General features: G+C 37.5%; 1 protein-coding gene across 16 annotated transcripts in view; it reads right to left on the bottom strand.

Moving 5' to 3' along the window:
* Positions 1-2,076: 2,076 nt before the first annotated feature.
* The window catches only part of SULF1 (sulfatase 1), a 184,598-nt gene continuing 174,087 nt past the window's right edge, over positions 2,077-12,587 (bottom strand). For 15 of the 16 annotated variants that reach the window (XM_064388755.1, XM_064388748.1, XM_064388694.1 and 12 more), the window contains 4 exons: positions 11,991-12,163; positions 10,852-10,994; positions 10,625-10,748; positions 2,077-4,491 (listed from right to left, as the gene is read on the bottom strand). In XM_064388755.1, coding sequence (XP_064244825.1) covers positions 3,674-4,491; positions 10,625-10,748; positions 10,852-10,994; positions 11,991-12,163 — 1,258 coding nt within the window. In that variant the 3' untranslated portion in view covers positions 2,077-3,673. Of the gene's footprint in view, positions 4,492-9,685; positions 9,720-10,624; positions 10,749-10,851; positions 10,995-11,990; positions 12,164-12,587 lie in introns of all 16 variants that reach the window. The other variant, XM_064388793.1, reaches the window with a different exon arrangement.

Here is a 12,587-nt window from a genome sequence, read left to right as displayed (position 1 = left end):
TCTCAAGGGATTCTGGCTGAGAGAATGGAGGTGGTCTGTGCTCAGACCTGCACTCTAAAATACCTTCCTTCAACTGTCACAGGAACCTACAGGTGGCTGAACTCCAGAATAACGCTGTCATGCAAGTGTTTGTTTGTTTCTTTATTTGTTTTTTGCAAAGCTGCTAGTGTGCATTTACCTCAGTAACACCAGGATTCACCTACTCATAACAGCTCTGAGTCCCTGCCCGTGGTGGGGGTTTTTAAGGCTGCTTCTGACCCAAGCCACTCTGTGATTCTGTGTCTAGTTCTGGAACTGAAGCACTACACATCTTTGCTCTTCTGCAGTGCTCTCAGTTGCTAGGCAGTCTCAGAAAGTGCCTCACACTGTCCTAGGATGGGAGGGCAATACTGGCTGCCTTATCTTAAATTCCAGAGGGAACTTTTTGCATAACATTGCTACCTCCCAAAGATGTGCAAGTTTTAAAGTTCTGTCCATCTCCAGGAGCCCTTCAGAAAGTCTTGAACCATGTCCTGCCTTTCTGAATAGACACATCTCTACTGCTCTGCCAATCACAAAAAGCTAGGAAGGTCATCCTCTTGGCCCTCCCCCATGTGAGGAGCACTTGCCAGATTTAGGCACTTGCTTCATTCCCGAGCCTGCAACTGCCTGTAAAAGCTTCCTTGTCACACCATGGACTCAAGGATTTGACTGCTTCAGCTATGGGACAAGAAGTAGCATGCAGAAAGAAATACAAAACAAACAGCAACACGCTGCTTAGGCTGCATACTTAGAAATATGACAGATTTTGGTCTCTTTAACTTGGTTTAGCTTTACATTTGGTGCATGTTTCCAAGACAGCAAGGATGAGAGCTTGGTGCTGTCTGTACCTCTTGCCTACAGAATGAGTGTCCTTTATTCTTTCTTTCCTCCATACTCCTGTAAGAGACCTGTAAAAAAGGCTCCACCTGGTTTAGAAGGTAGGGCACTGTTTAGCTGATAGTTTAGATGACTGAGTACTGTCCTAGAAGAAAGAAGGGAAACAACTTTCAAATAATAAGGTGCTCTTTCTGCCATTTGCTCAAGGAGTACTTTAAGCTTCTCAGTAAGGAGGAAGGGCAAGTGGGGTGAATCCATGGACCACACTGCTGCCCTTCTCTTATCTGTGCCCCAGCATTAAGAGAGAAAGCACCTTGCTTGGTTCTTTCAAAGAACATAGGCTACAATGTTGGTGCTGGATAATTCCCTGCACAAAGGTACAAGAGGTGGTTGTGTGGGACATTGCTTCAATTTGCCTTTGTCCTTCAAGTCCTCCCAAACTCGCTGGCTCAGCCTGCTCTGCACCCTGCTTTGAGATACATCCTGTGCTTGCTAGTGTGCTTCAGGGCAGACTTCTCCCAGGGCTCTACCTGACATGGCAGTGACTGCTTTTTGAACACTTGGATTCACCCATTTTCCTGATCCCTGCAAATATCACATGTAACTTCATGTCTGCAGGAGCATCAGAGTCCCAGGACTATGTAAAAGAAAGAAGGGTTCAAGAAGCACAGATTCAGAGGCTGAGTTTAGGTATGAAAGTACTCTTATTCACAGGCCATCCAACAAACATAGAGTTCGTGTAAGAGGGAGTTTACCTTGAAAGGTAAGTTCCTTTTTGTGCTGACTCTTGTACAAGGAGACAAGTCCTGACTAGTGGTTCACTCTTGGTAAGCGCTGCATGTCTGGTCTGCAGTGCTGTGCTGTCACAGGGAATGCTGTGCAGGGAAGAGAGAAAGCAGCAAAGCAAGACATGGCTCCTTGAAACATTTCACTGATTCTGGGAACTGCTGGTTGTGCAGCTTGGTGCATGGAGTTCAAGGAAGAAAGGACCAGATGAATTTGGAATTAAAAACAATTAAAATCACAGCATGTCTTAAACAACAACAAAATACATTACTCACATCTCCAGGAATAATTTCTACCTAAAATAATGTGTGTTATTTTGTTACCTGACACTTTCAATGCAGATGGATTCTTAAAACTGAAACTGTTAACATATTTTTGAAATAAAACTTATTCAGGAGGAACAGTGGATCATGTGGACTTCTCTGAAGCAGGTAAAGTAAAACACTTTTTATTTCAAGAAATATTGCTTCTAGACTTTCCCGAAGCCAGAATTGTACTATAAAAGTATCACAGAAATATTATACAAGATTTAAAAACACAGTTTGTATCCTAGTAACTTAAAACCTATGTACAAATAGCATCATTCATGACCATAAATATGTGTTTCTATCAATCAGCCCATGACACATACATCAGATAAAGAACTAGTAATTTTAACATATTTACAGAGTCCATCAAAAAGACTGCTTCTTAAAATTATTAAAATCCTACTAAAAGAATCTCCTTTTTAAAAAGTTTCAACTTAAAATACAATGCAATGAATGTAAGTTTAACCTGCAGTGCTTGCAATAGCCAAAAAATATTCACTACACTAAATAACATGTAACAGGTAGGAAACACACCCATGAGTTGGACACTGTGGAATTACGTCTGTTTGAGGTAATTCTCTTTTGTTGCTGTTGTGATAATTATTTAGAAATGTATAAAAAAAGCAAGGGAAAATATTAAGTTTTGACTAATACAGATTTTCAAAATAATTTTTGTATTATACTTCATATAATTTAATGTTTGGTAAAGTTGAAGAAAAAATTTAGAATATAACAACAAAAATTATTACTAAACTACTATTTTTTACTCTTATGTGCCTTTTGTGTCTAAAATAATGGAAACCTAACATGATTTTATCATTCCCTTTAATGCCTGTTCAAAACAGAAAAAGAATTTAAGACTCAAAATGATAATAATGCTTTCAAGATATTGCTCAGAGTAATAAAAATCAGGTGGGGCAACAAAAAACATTTATGTACTGATGTAAACCTTTCTACCAGTATCAGCAAAAAAAAAAAAAAAAAAAAAAAGTCAGAAAAATTAACGGAATTTTAATACTGACAATATCAACATATAGGGAAACAATCCAATTTAAACAAATCCTTCTACAGTTAACAACCATTAGCCATACCTTTCTGAGAGTAAATTTAATAAAGCAACACAAACATGCAATATTTTTGCTAAGATAATATTTGAAGAGTCTGTTTCCACAATCCATGGTGTTTACCTCTTTCAGGTCAGTCTGTTTATTGATTTCACAATTTCATAAGACAACGAGCAAACTAAGAACCTGTAAGGTATTAGATGCATAAATGGTATGGCATACAGATGTTAAAAGTGCATTTTACTTGAAAGCATGGCATTAAGAATTGCCAGTGGTTAAAATAATTGATAAAAAAGACATTATGCAGGCATACTGGGTGAACTGAAACATTCAGTCGTGGTGGGATCATTTGGAAATAGAGAAAGTGATTTGGACATCCTTTTAGAAGAAATAATTTTTAGTTTTCAGAGAATGTGCTACTGCATTTGAAAGTTAACACTGTTTCTTTTAATGGAAAACTGGAAATTTTGTTTCCCAGTGTGGAGAAGTGAAAGCATGTGCATGTGAATAAAAAATGCACACAGACAAATACTGAACTGGGCTCAATTTAGCTGCAAAATGTATCTACAATAAACGTGGAATGTCAGTTGTCTTGATTACTTTTATTAGTTTGCTAAAAAGAAAAAGGAGAACTTATGTAATGGTTTACAACTTGATCTAATCCAAGGAGAGTGGAGCTGAGGCACTGCCTTCTGCATTTAGGATTTGTGAACTTTCTCCTGCAAGACTCTGTTTGGCTTTTTTTAAGAAAGTTCCTTCTTCCTGGGTACTGACAGGTGAATCCCTAATGGATATGTTTACGGTCTGACGAACGAAGGGTTCATCAGACCTCATGGGAAGATACATTTGGTCTTCAAATATATCTTCCACAGTGTCACTATCCTGATGAGTGTCTTTTTGAGGAATGCTGATGGGCTGCAGCATGAAGCTATGCCGGGACTCCAACTCTATCAAACCATTTCCACTGAAATCCATATCAAAACGGTCCGATTCTTTATCCTCCATCCATTTTTCAGCTGGATGACTATTTCTCCAGTGTGCGTCATTCAAATTACTTTTCTCAGGAATATCATTGTTTAATTCAAGTTTCTTCTCCTGACTTAAATTCACTGTGCTCAAAGCAAGGGCTGCAAAGTCTGTTGGCACAATAAGCTGCAACTCTTCTGCAGTCAGGCCGCTGGACTCCTCAGCAGAAGTCATCTCCACCAAGGTGAACGGCGTGGATGATTCCTCCCCGTTGCTTTGACCAGTGTTATCCTTGTCTGGTTTATTTTGCTGGTAGTAACTGTTCAGCAGTGCAAACATTCTATCTACATCCTTCAAGTAATTAGTCCAGTCAGCCAGACTAAGTCTAAAGTTGTGTCTGTATTCATATACACTTTCATTCACACTGTACAAGTCTTCCAGTCCTTGCCAGTCAATGTCGCCAGTGAAAAAGGGCAGCTTAGCCTTCCCATCCATCCCATAATTGTCCTCTGTTGAAAGAAAGAATAAAGCCTACTGGTGAACACTATTAAAGGTGCAAGCAAAGCTTCCATGTATGTTTCTACTTCAATTAGCTTGAAAGCAGCACTGTTCATAAAGCAGGTAACTCGAAGTGTAAGACACCACCTCTTCTGTCACCAGATGAATGGTTCTGCCCTTGGGGATGTTCACAGCCCCTGCTAAACACACAGCAATTACCCCCTGTGTCCTGCTATGTCCCTGGGCTGAGTAAATAAGAGCAAAATCTGGTCTAATGGGGCTTTGTGATGACATTCAGAGATAAGTCCTTCCTCTGATATTTCAAGGCAGGAAAAATGTTTCAATACACAAAAAATGCATTTGCCTTTCTTGAGCATTCCAGCAAAACATGCAATAACCAAACAATGGTTAAGTATAAAAGAGGGGACTAACTCTGAAAGCCATTGGTGACCTGAACTTCAATGCCCACATGAATTTTGTTTCTGGATAGCTTAAAAATATGGTCTACAAACTAACTAGACAGATTTTATTTAGTAAATGATAGCCAAAGGGGGTTTTAATCTATTTCATAAACATTAATTTTAGTTTTCATGGAGCAATTAGGGGAAATGAAAACTGTAAAAAATTGGTGTGAATTAATTTAGAGGACTGCACCACTTTGTGAAATTATGTTAAAACATAAACAGAGAATCTTCTTAAGGTTTTGTGTTTTTAAAAAACTTTCAAAGAAAATATCTAGCAGTCTTTTAAAATAATAAGTCTGAATGAAGAGTATAGATATGGGTCTATAAGTAACAACTGAGCTTCATTTTTTATTGATCACAGCCAGAAAATGCAGACACAAAAGAAACCCATTTCTGAAATTTTTAAAAAATTCCCTACAGTAACTATAGTGACTCAGATTATCACCTGTGGTGTGAAGCCCATTTTATACTGAAAAGCAACACTGAGCAGCACCAATTTATTTAATTCACTGGGCAGACTGAATTAACTGGAAAGATTTTATCAACAAGGTGGTCTACAAGGAAAGACAAATCAAGCAATGCAAATGTCTATCAGGGAAAGTGACAATTTTGCCCTTACAAATGATATTGCAGTCAATCTTTAGTAATTAACTGACTGATAATGATTTATTCTCTTCATGAAAATTGTACAGGCAGGTAGGCTAGTAGCAATTGCTTTAGAATTTCTAAATTTCTTTAGAATTAGAAGTTCAAGTGACTGTATTCCAACCATGTAAACTGAGCTCAAATCCTCATCTACATTGAGCCTTGCATCCCCAAAGATGGCTCTTAGCATCTCCATTAATCTGTTTGTATTTTAAGTTGCCTATTTTCTTTATTCAAGTAGAACAGAAGATACAACTTTTGTCTATCATAGATTACATTCTTTGCTTCTTACCAGCTTGGGATTTCACAGAAAAAGAATTTCTCTAATATTTAGTCTATCATATGGAAAAATCAGAAAAATACCATTATGGTCAGATAAAAACCTTGATATTTTCTTACAATATAGGGCCTTACTCTGCTCCCACCAAAAAAGACCATTTTCCTTATTTGAAAACAACTGAGCCTTTGCTCTTAATTGGAAATATTTTGCAACAACAACAAAAAAAGTAATTTATTTTTTAAATATCAAATTCTAGAATTTTTCTTTTTTTTGCAAACATTTGACAGTCTTCCTGATCCAGGAAGAAACAAAGGCTCTTTGGATTTAGTAGAACAGTTATGACAGAGCATCTTCTTTCTTTCCTGAAGCAGACAAGAGAAATTAAATCATGGCATGGTCACATGAGAGCCATCTTTGTAAGTCACATTTTGGATAATTTGTTTCCTGAAACAAAAGATAATTAAATACCACAGAGATTTCAAGAAAGAAGATTTGCTCTTCTGGTGCTTAGAGGTATAAAGGTCCCTAGAAAACATCATGGCAGGGGGCTGCTTTTGCAAGGAATTTAGTCACTAAACCCTCGAAGATATTAAGCACTCTGCAGATGCAACCATATTTAAATTTTTCTGTTATTATTTTCATTTGCAGGGGTTTGATTTTTTTTTCCTTTGGTAAGTCAGAAGTTGTATAGGAAAATAAACTGTTGTAGGGACAGTCATGTGGGGTGTTATGTGACGGCAGGAACTGGAACAGGAGTGATGCTCTTTGACTGGTAACAGATTTGGGGACAGACCAGGGACTGGGGGGCAAAGCAGGAGCCATAAAGGTGCATTTGGGCACAGGAGAGCCTCTGCTGCCCATCCCCAGCAGGGGAACAGAGGCTTGAGCTGGGTGGCAGGTTGGGCACTGGGGAAGGCTGGGGACCAGTGAAGAGGAACAGGGCTTCTGAGGAGGCTCAGCAGCAGGGCAATGGGGCTGATCAGCAAAGAATTTTCAGTGCTCCTACAAAATATCTGAAAGTCTGAGTCAGAGCTACATGGTCCTTCACTCTGGATCTGTTTTTTGCTCTCTAAATGTGGCACTGTTTCTGCAGTCTCAGAGAAGTTTCACAGCTGGGAAGGCACTGGGAATTGTTCCATGATCTTTGTGTCACACAGAGGGAAAGAGCTTGTTTGAAGAGAGAGATAACTTATGGTCATATATGTTAAACAAACAGGGAAGCAAAGTCTTAAGGTCCTAGAGCTATTTTGGTTGACTGAGCAAATTACTTCACAGTTTAATTCCACAACTTGCAGTTAGCATGAAAAGTCTCCCACTGAAATTAAAGCAAACAGAGGGAAAAGGAGAGGAAAGAAGAAGTTTTTCCCCTGTAAGAAATTTTGTTACAAATAAGCATGAAATTGGAAAGTGCAGATGAGTTGCATTTGAGAAGCAGCATGGCAGTAGTTTCCTTGATCAACATTTTTGAATTTCTCAGCTATGACATAGATCCAAAAGAGAAAAAAATTGTTGCTAGCTGTTCAAAGCAAAACTTGCTCATTTTTCTGTTGTTTTGTTGTTTCTTTGTTTGTTCATTTGTAGATCAAGCTTTAGTTAAGCTTTACTCTCCATTTATCCTACCCTGGCATACCCTATAATGCCATTTATGCCTGTTTAATCTCAAAACTAATAAGAGATTTGAATATGTCTCTTTTGAGACTGAAGACAAGTGGTTAAAATCATATCCTTGGTGGCTTCAAAAAACTTCAGACAAGTAGGAGAGGAGAGAGGAATGTGCAGTTCACACACCCTGTTTTCAAACTTGTCTGCAGAGCCACACCCTGTCCATCACAGGGCAGAGATGGCACCAGTTCTTCCCTGCTGAAGCTCTCTGTCCCTCTGTGCAAAGCAAACAGCATCATTCTGGCTATTTCCACATGGGCCTGTTGGCAGCACAGGCAGTGCTTTACTAACTCAGGGCATTTTGAACTGGAAACAGGTCTGAGTGAGAAGCTACATGATCTGAAGGAAGCCTAAGGAGCAGTTCAGATGACTTTCCATTGTTATTCCATTTGTCCTCCAGCAACAAAAGGATCCTCTAGTAGATCATTGTAATGACTTCTGATAAATTTGACTTGTTAATTTTTGTTTTATTTTGGTTGGTTGGTTTTGTTTTGTTTAAGAAAAGAAAAACATTCCACCAACATGGGGCTTGAACCAAAATTTCAAATGTGTAAATTGAGAAACTGGATGTCTGCAATATCATGACACAGAACAATATTACTTATGTTATATTATACTGATATTTGTCACAGTAGCAAAATATTTACTGTATGTTCTTTGGTCTCAGAAGTTAAAATGTTTTTGTTGCTAAACAGTGTAGGAAGAGATAATTTCAAGATTAATCCTGCATGCTCTACTATTTCATATAATCCTACAATTCAAAAATGCCATTTCTGTTAGATCTGTAGTTAAAATGAGGAATGCTTACTTACAAGGACTCCCTCTAATGAAAGACTTAAAAGCATAATTACAGGGATTACTTTCTATCATTGTAGCAACCAGTTCCCACCAGGCTGTAATGAGCAATGCAAACAGTGGGATACAAACCAAACGAAAGCTTATCATTTTCCTAGATCCCAAAATGAGGAAATACAAAATCTAGCAAAAGAAAATTTAGCTGCTCAAATTGGAGATCTATGCATTGAAATACATTAGCTTTATTGTTCTCTGGCTGCTAGAAACTAATGAAAAGGCTCTTTTCAGAAGACTCTGTGAAAAAGGTTTTATGTAGACTTGTATACCCCTTGGACTCCCTTGTTTACTTTTCAAGTAAGCAATGTATATCAGCAGCTACTCCTCCAAAGTGTATAGAGGTGAAAATATACAAAACTGATAAACTGTGAAAAGGAGTCCAGTCTAATTATGACACTCCACAGATGCTAATCTGTTTTTCACCCTGAGAACAAGTACTGCTCAGTGAACAGAAAGTGCAGTACTCTTAAGATCTGCAATTTTTTCAGTCTCCAGGTTTTTGCTTTATGGTTGTCTGGTTTCAGAGACACAGGGCTCTGAATGATAAACATGTAGGTGCAATAAGTATACTTTTAAACAGAAAAAAAAATATACTTTCAAAGAGATATCTGTAATGTATTCCTCAGATTCAAGAGTTAGGTTTAAAAACCTCATCTGGTGCCTTTCCTCAGTTCAAATAGTACAACCTTTTTAAGGAAATTTTATTTCATGCTTGTCTGATCTGGTCCCAGCCCAAAGGAGCTTCATCTTTCTGCCACACTTAAATTGAACACTCTCCTGCTGGCTTCTGAGTACTGCTTTTGCTTAAAGTGGTATCTGCCAACATTTCGGAAAGCCAGTGAGAAGATTTTGCTTAGCTTCCATAGGTTTGACTTCCATAGGCTCTTTGTACTTCAGAAAGCCTTTTAAGCACATTTAGTTTACATTTAAAAAGTAGCTGTGAAGACCTACTAAATAAAACCAGAAAAACACCTACAACCCATCCAAAATCAACACGATAACACAAGAGCAACCCAAAAGAGGTGATTCTTCCTGTGTAATTTTCCTTGGGCAAACATCTAAGGAGTACAGGCATGAAATATGAGCTGTATGAAGTCTTGCTATGACAATGAGCTATGTTAAATGCAGAATGGTAGATCTAAACAACAATGGCCAAGTTCAGTGTAGGGTAGTTAGAAAAAGCATGCATCAAAAGCTATGCTGTGTGCAACATGGCAGGATACAGACATTAGTTGAAATGGGACTGGAGTCATGCAATTATTTGGAAAGAAGCTGCTGAGGAGAATAAAAAAGTGTGGATACCTGTGTGGATCATAGCTTCCTCCATCTTTATTTCCTGATATAGGAAAATACAAGAGTAACTTTTGTTAGTGTTTAGAACTTGTAAAACCATTCAAAATGTAGTTTTCCATGCACAGCATCTAACTCCTAAAAAGAAATGTACTGTGTTAAATAAAGACAGAGCTGCAGTCCAACAAAGATTTCCTGGAAGTTTTACATAAAAGAACTGAAAACCCACAGGTTTTCAAAAATAATAAAACCCCAAAACAATTAGATATTGTAAAAAAGAGAAAAACATTTGTAGATGTAGAAAGAGATACAAAGAGGCAACACCACAAATTATGTAGAATGGAGAATTCCTGTGAAAAAATAATAAATCACAATGTTCAATCAACCAAAGTTAGGTGCAATGAATTCCAGAGACTTGAAGTAAATATACCAGCTTTGTTTTACCCAGAGACTCTTGTAAAGAAATGGTCCTTTCTTCAAAAATGAAGGAGACTACTGGTGATTAGAAGTATGCAACGTTAAGTCTCGGTTGTGGTAAGGAACCTGAAGTTGTTGACATAGGCAGACAGCATTTGAAATAAACACAGGATTTAATGCCTCACCTGATAATGGGAGGCAAAAACTAATGGAATAAACCCTGCAAGAGAGACAAGAGTTATGGCTGTGAAGATCTGCATGCGGCTGTTATTGATTAGCTCCAATAACGATATCCCTTCTGCAGCATTTCTGTCAAGTGATTGGTTTTGCCATCAATATCTGTCAAGAATAACCTGTGCAGACTTGCCAAGAAGCCTCCTGGTCATGCAGATGTGCACGATTGGTGTATATGGATAATTCCAAATTGTTCAGAGCAATGCTGGGGAGAGTGACACTTCATGGATACAATTAGAACTTAAGTAGGAGAAAACAATGTTAATAACATGGAAATAAACACTACTATTTATCTTGTACCTGTTTCAAGTCCCTTTGGCCTTGGATTGCACTGCTTGTAACCTTGACAACTTCTCAGTTCCATAAGCTGGACATGTAATTGATTCAAAATGCCCCTTTCCACTGTATGAACTGTATTGGTCAGCTGAAAAGAGAGGAACCAAGGGAAATTATACTTGTTAACAAAAATTAAGGAAACCCCAGCGGAGTCCAGTGAATGACATTTTGTAACAGGGAAAGGGGTTTACCTGATAGGGATCAGTGTTCATATCAAAATATTCCAAGAAGCCAGTTGCAAACTCACAAAACAGAAAATTGTGGGTGTCATTAACTGTTCGCAAACACCAGTAAGTGTTGTTGTTGGAGCTTGTGCAAGCACAGAAAGAGCCCACTGTAATTATACAAACAAGTTATTAGTTTTCAGACAAAAATAATACGCTTGTTTCTTATACTAGTACCTTTAATCACAGTAATAAAATACTAGCATTGCATTAAGTTTTTATTTAGATTTATTTAGATTTATTTAGATTTGGGTAATGTGACTAGCTGTGAACAGACTTCATAAAAATAGTAATAGTATTACAATACAGTAGCCCCTCTTTAGATTGTGAACTCTGTCAAAAGAACATTTTTTACCCCATAACTGGAGCATTGTCAGAATGCACAGCAATATGAGAACTCTTTTTATAACTTTTTGTTACTCTGCAGTTAAAAATAAATTGACAATGTAATTGTCTTTAAAACAAAAGTCCTGCATATGACTACTTTAGGAGCATTTTAAAATGTAAAGTACATATTAGCAGAAGTCCTAGTACAATCAGAACAGATTATCACTAGGAGACAATTTCTTTCTCCAAATGCAAAGTTGTTCTTAGCAAATTATTAGTTTGGAGTCAAATATGTTGTAATTTCATCACCACCTGATCTTGAAATTTCTGAAAATAAGGTTTTCAGTCACATTTTTTTCTCCATCATCACAAGTGAGAAAAATACCAATTTTAAATGCTGAATACTGAGAAAAGTTCAAGTATGTCTCAATGGGATAGTAATCTACATACCCTGAAGTTTAAAGAGACTTAAAATATCCTTTGCCTCTAATATTTTTTTCATATACACAAGTGTTATGCAGTTGTGATTTTGAAAGTATTTTAGCATACAAAAAGTAGAATAATGGGAAGAAGTCATAAGGGTAGTTTCTGCATTTTATTAATGATATGTTGTTTATTATATACTTTGAAATAAAAATGTTAAAGTAGACCTTTTATGTGCTGAAATTTTTGACAGAATTAAAGGCCAGAATAACGCTGATTGCATGAAGTGGAAAACCAGTGATACAGCAGTATCATGGATAACCTAGATCACATCTGCATTTTGACACAAGACTCACAGTTCCAGAATGGTGCTGTTTGCCAGTGGTTGTTGTCATGGGTAAAACAGGTCAGCCCAGGAAGGCTGCACTCATCTCCCTTCTTCTGGCGCCTTCTTCCCTTCCGCTCTTTCTTCCTTCTCCGGTTCTCTTTGAACAGCTGCAGTTTGCCATCCACCTCCTGTGCTGCTTCTCTGTTCAGAGAAGAAGATGGCCATGGATGACTAAGAACAGTCTCTATTTGGTTAACAACAGCACTAGCAGTTTTTACATCTTTCTGGAATTTATAAAGGTGGAAGGATAAGAACAGGGTCTTCTAGCTCAGCTTTCTCAGCTGTTGAGATAAGCTTCAGCAATCTTGAGAAAGGATGCACTGCTGCATTTTGGTTTTACTGGATATTTAAAAAAAAAATATTGGCCAGTTTCTGAAAATACTATTTTCAACCTTTTTCTATCACTAGGTTGAAGAAATATTATCCATAAACTTCCACAAGTTGCCCCAAAACTACTGAATGTTTCTTGTGATAGCTTGCTACATGTGACCTTTTCTTCCCTTCACGTCTCCACAAAAAACGCAACAAAACCCAAACCCAAAAAACTCCTCAAATGCCCAAAACT

The sequence above is a fragment of the Passer domesticus genome, chromosome 1 (assembly GCF_036417665.1).
Source record: "Passer domesticus isolate bPasDom1 chromosome 1, bPasDom1.hap1, whole genome shotgun sequence".
NCBI classification, from domain to species: domain Eukaryota; kingdom Metazoa; phylum Chordata; class Aves; order Passeriformes; family Passeridae; genus Passer; species Passer domesticus.
Note: the sequence above shows the minus strand (reverse complement) of the source record. Positions and strands in the feature narration are given on the sequence as shown.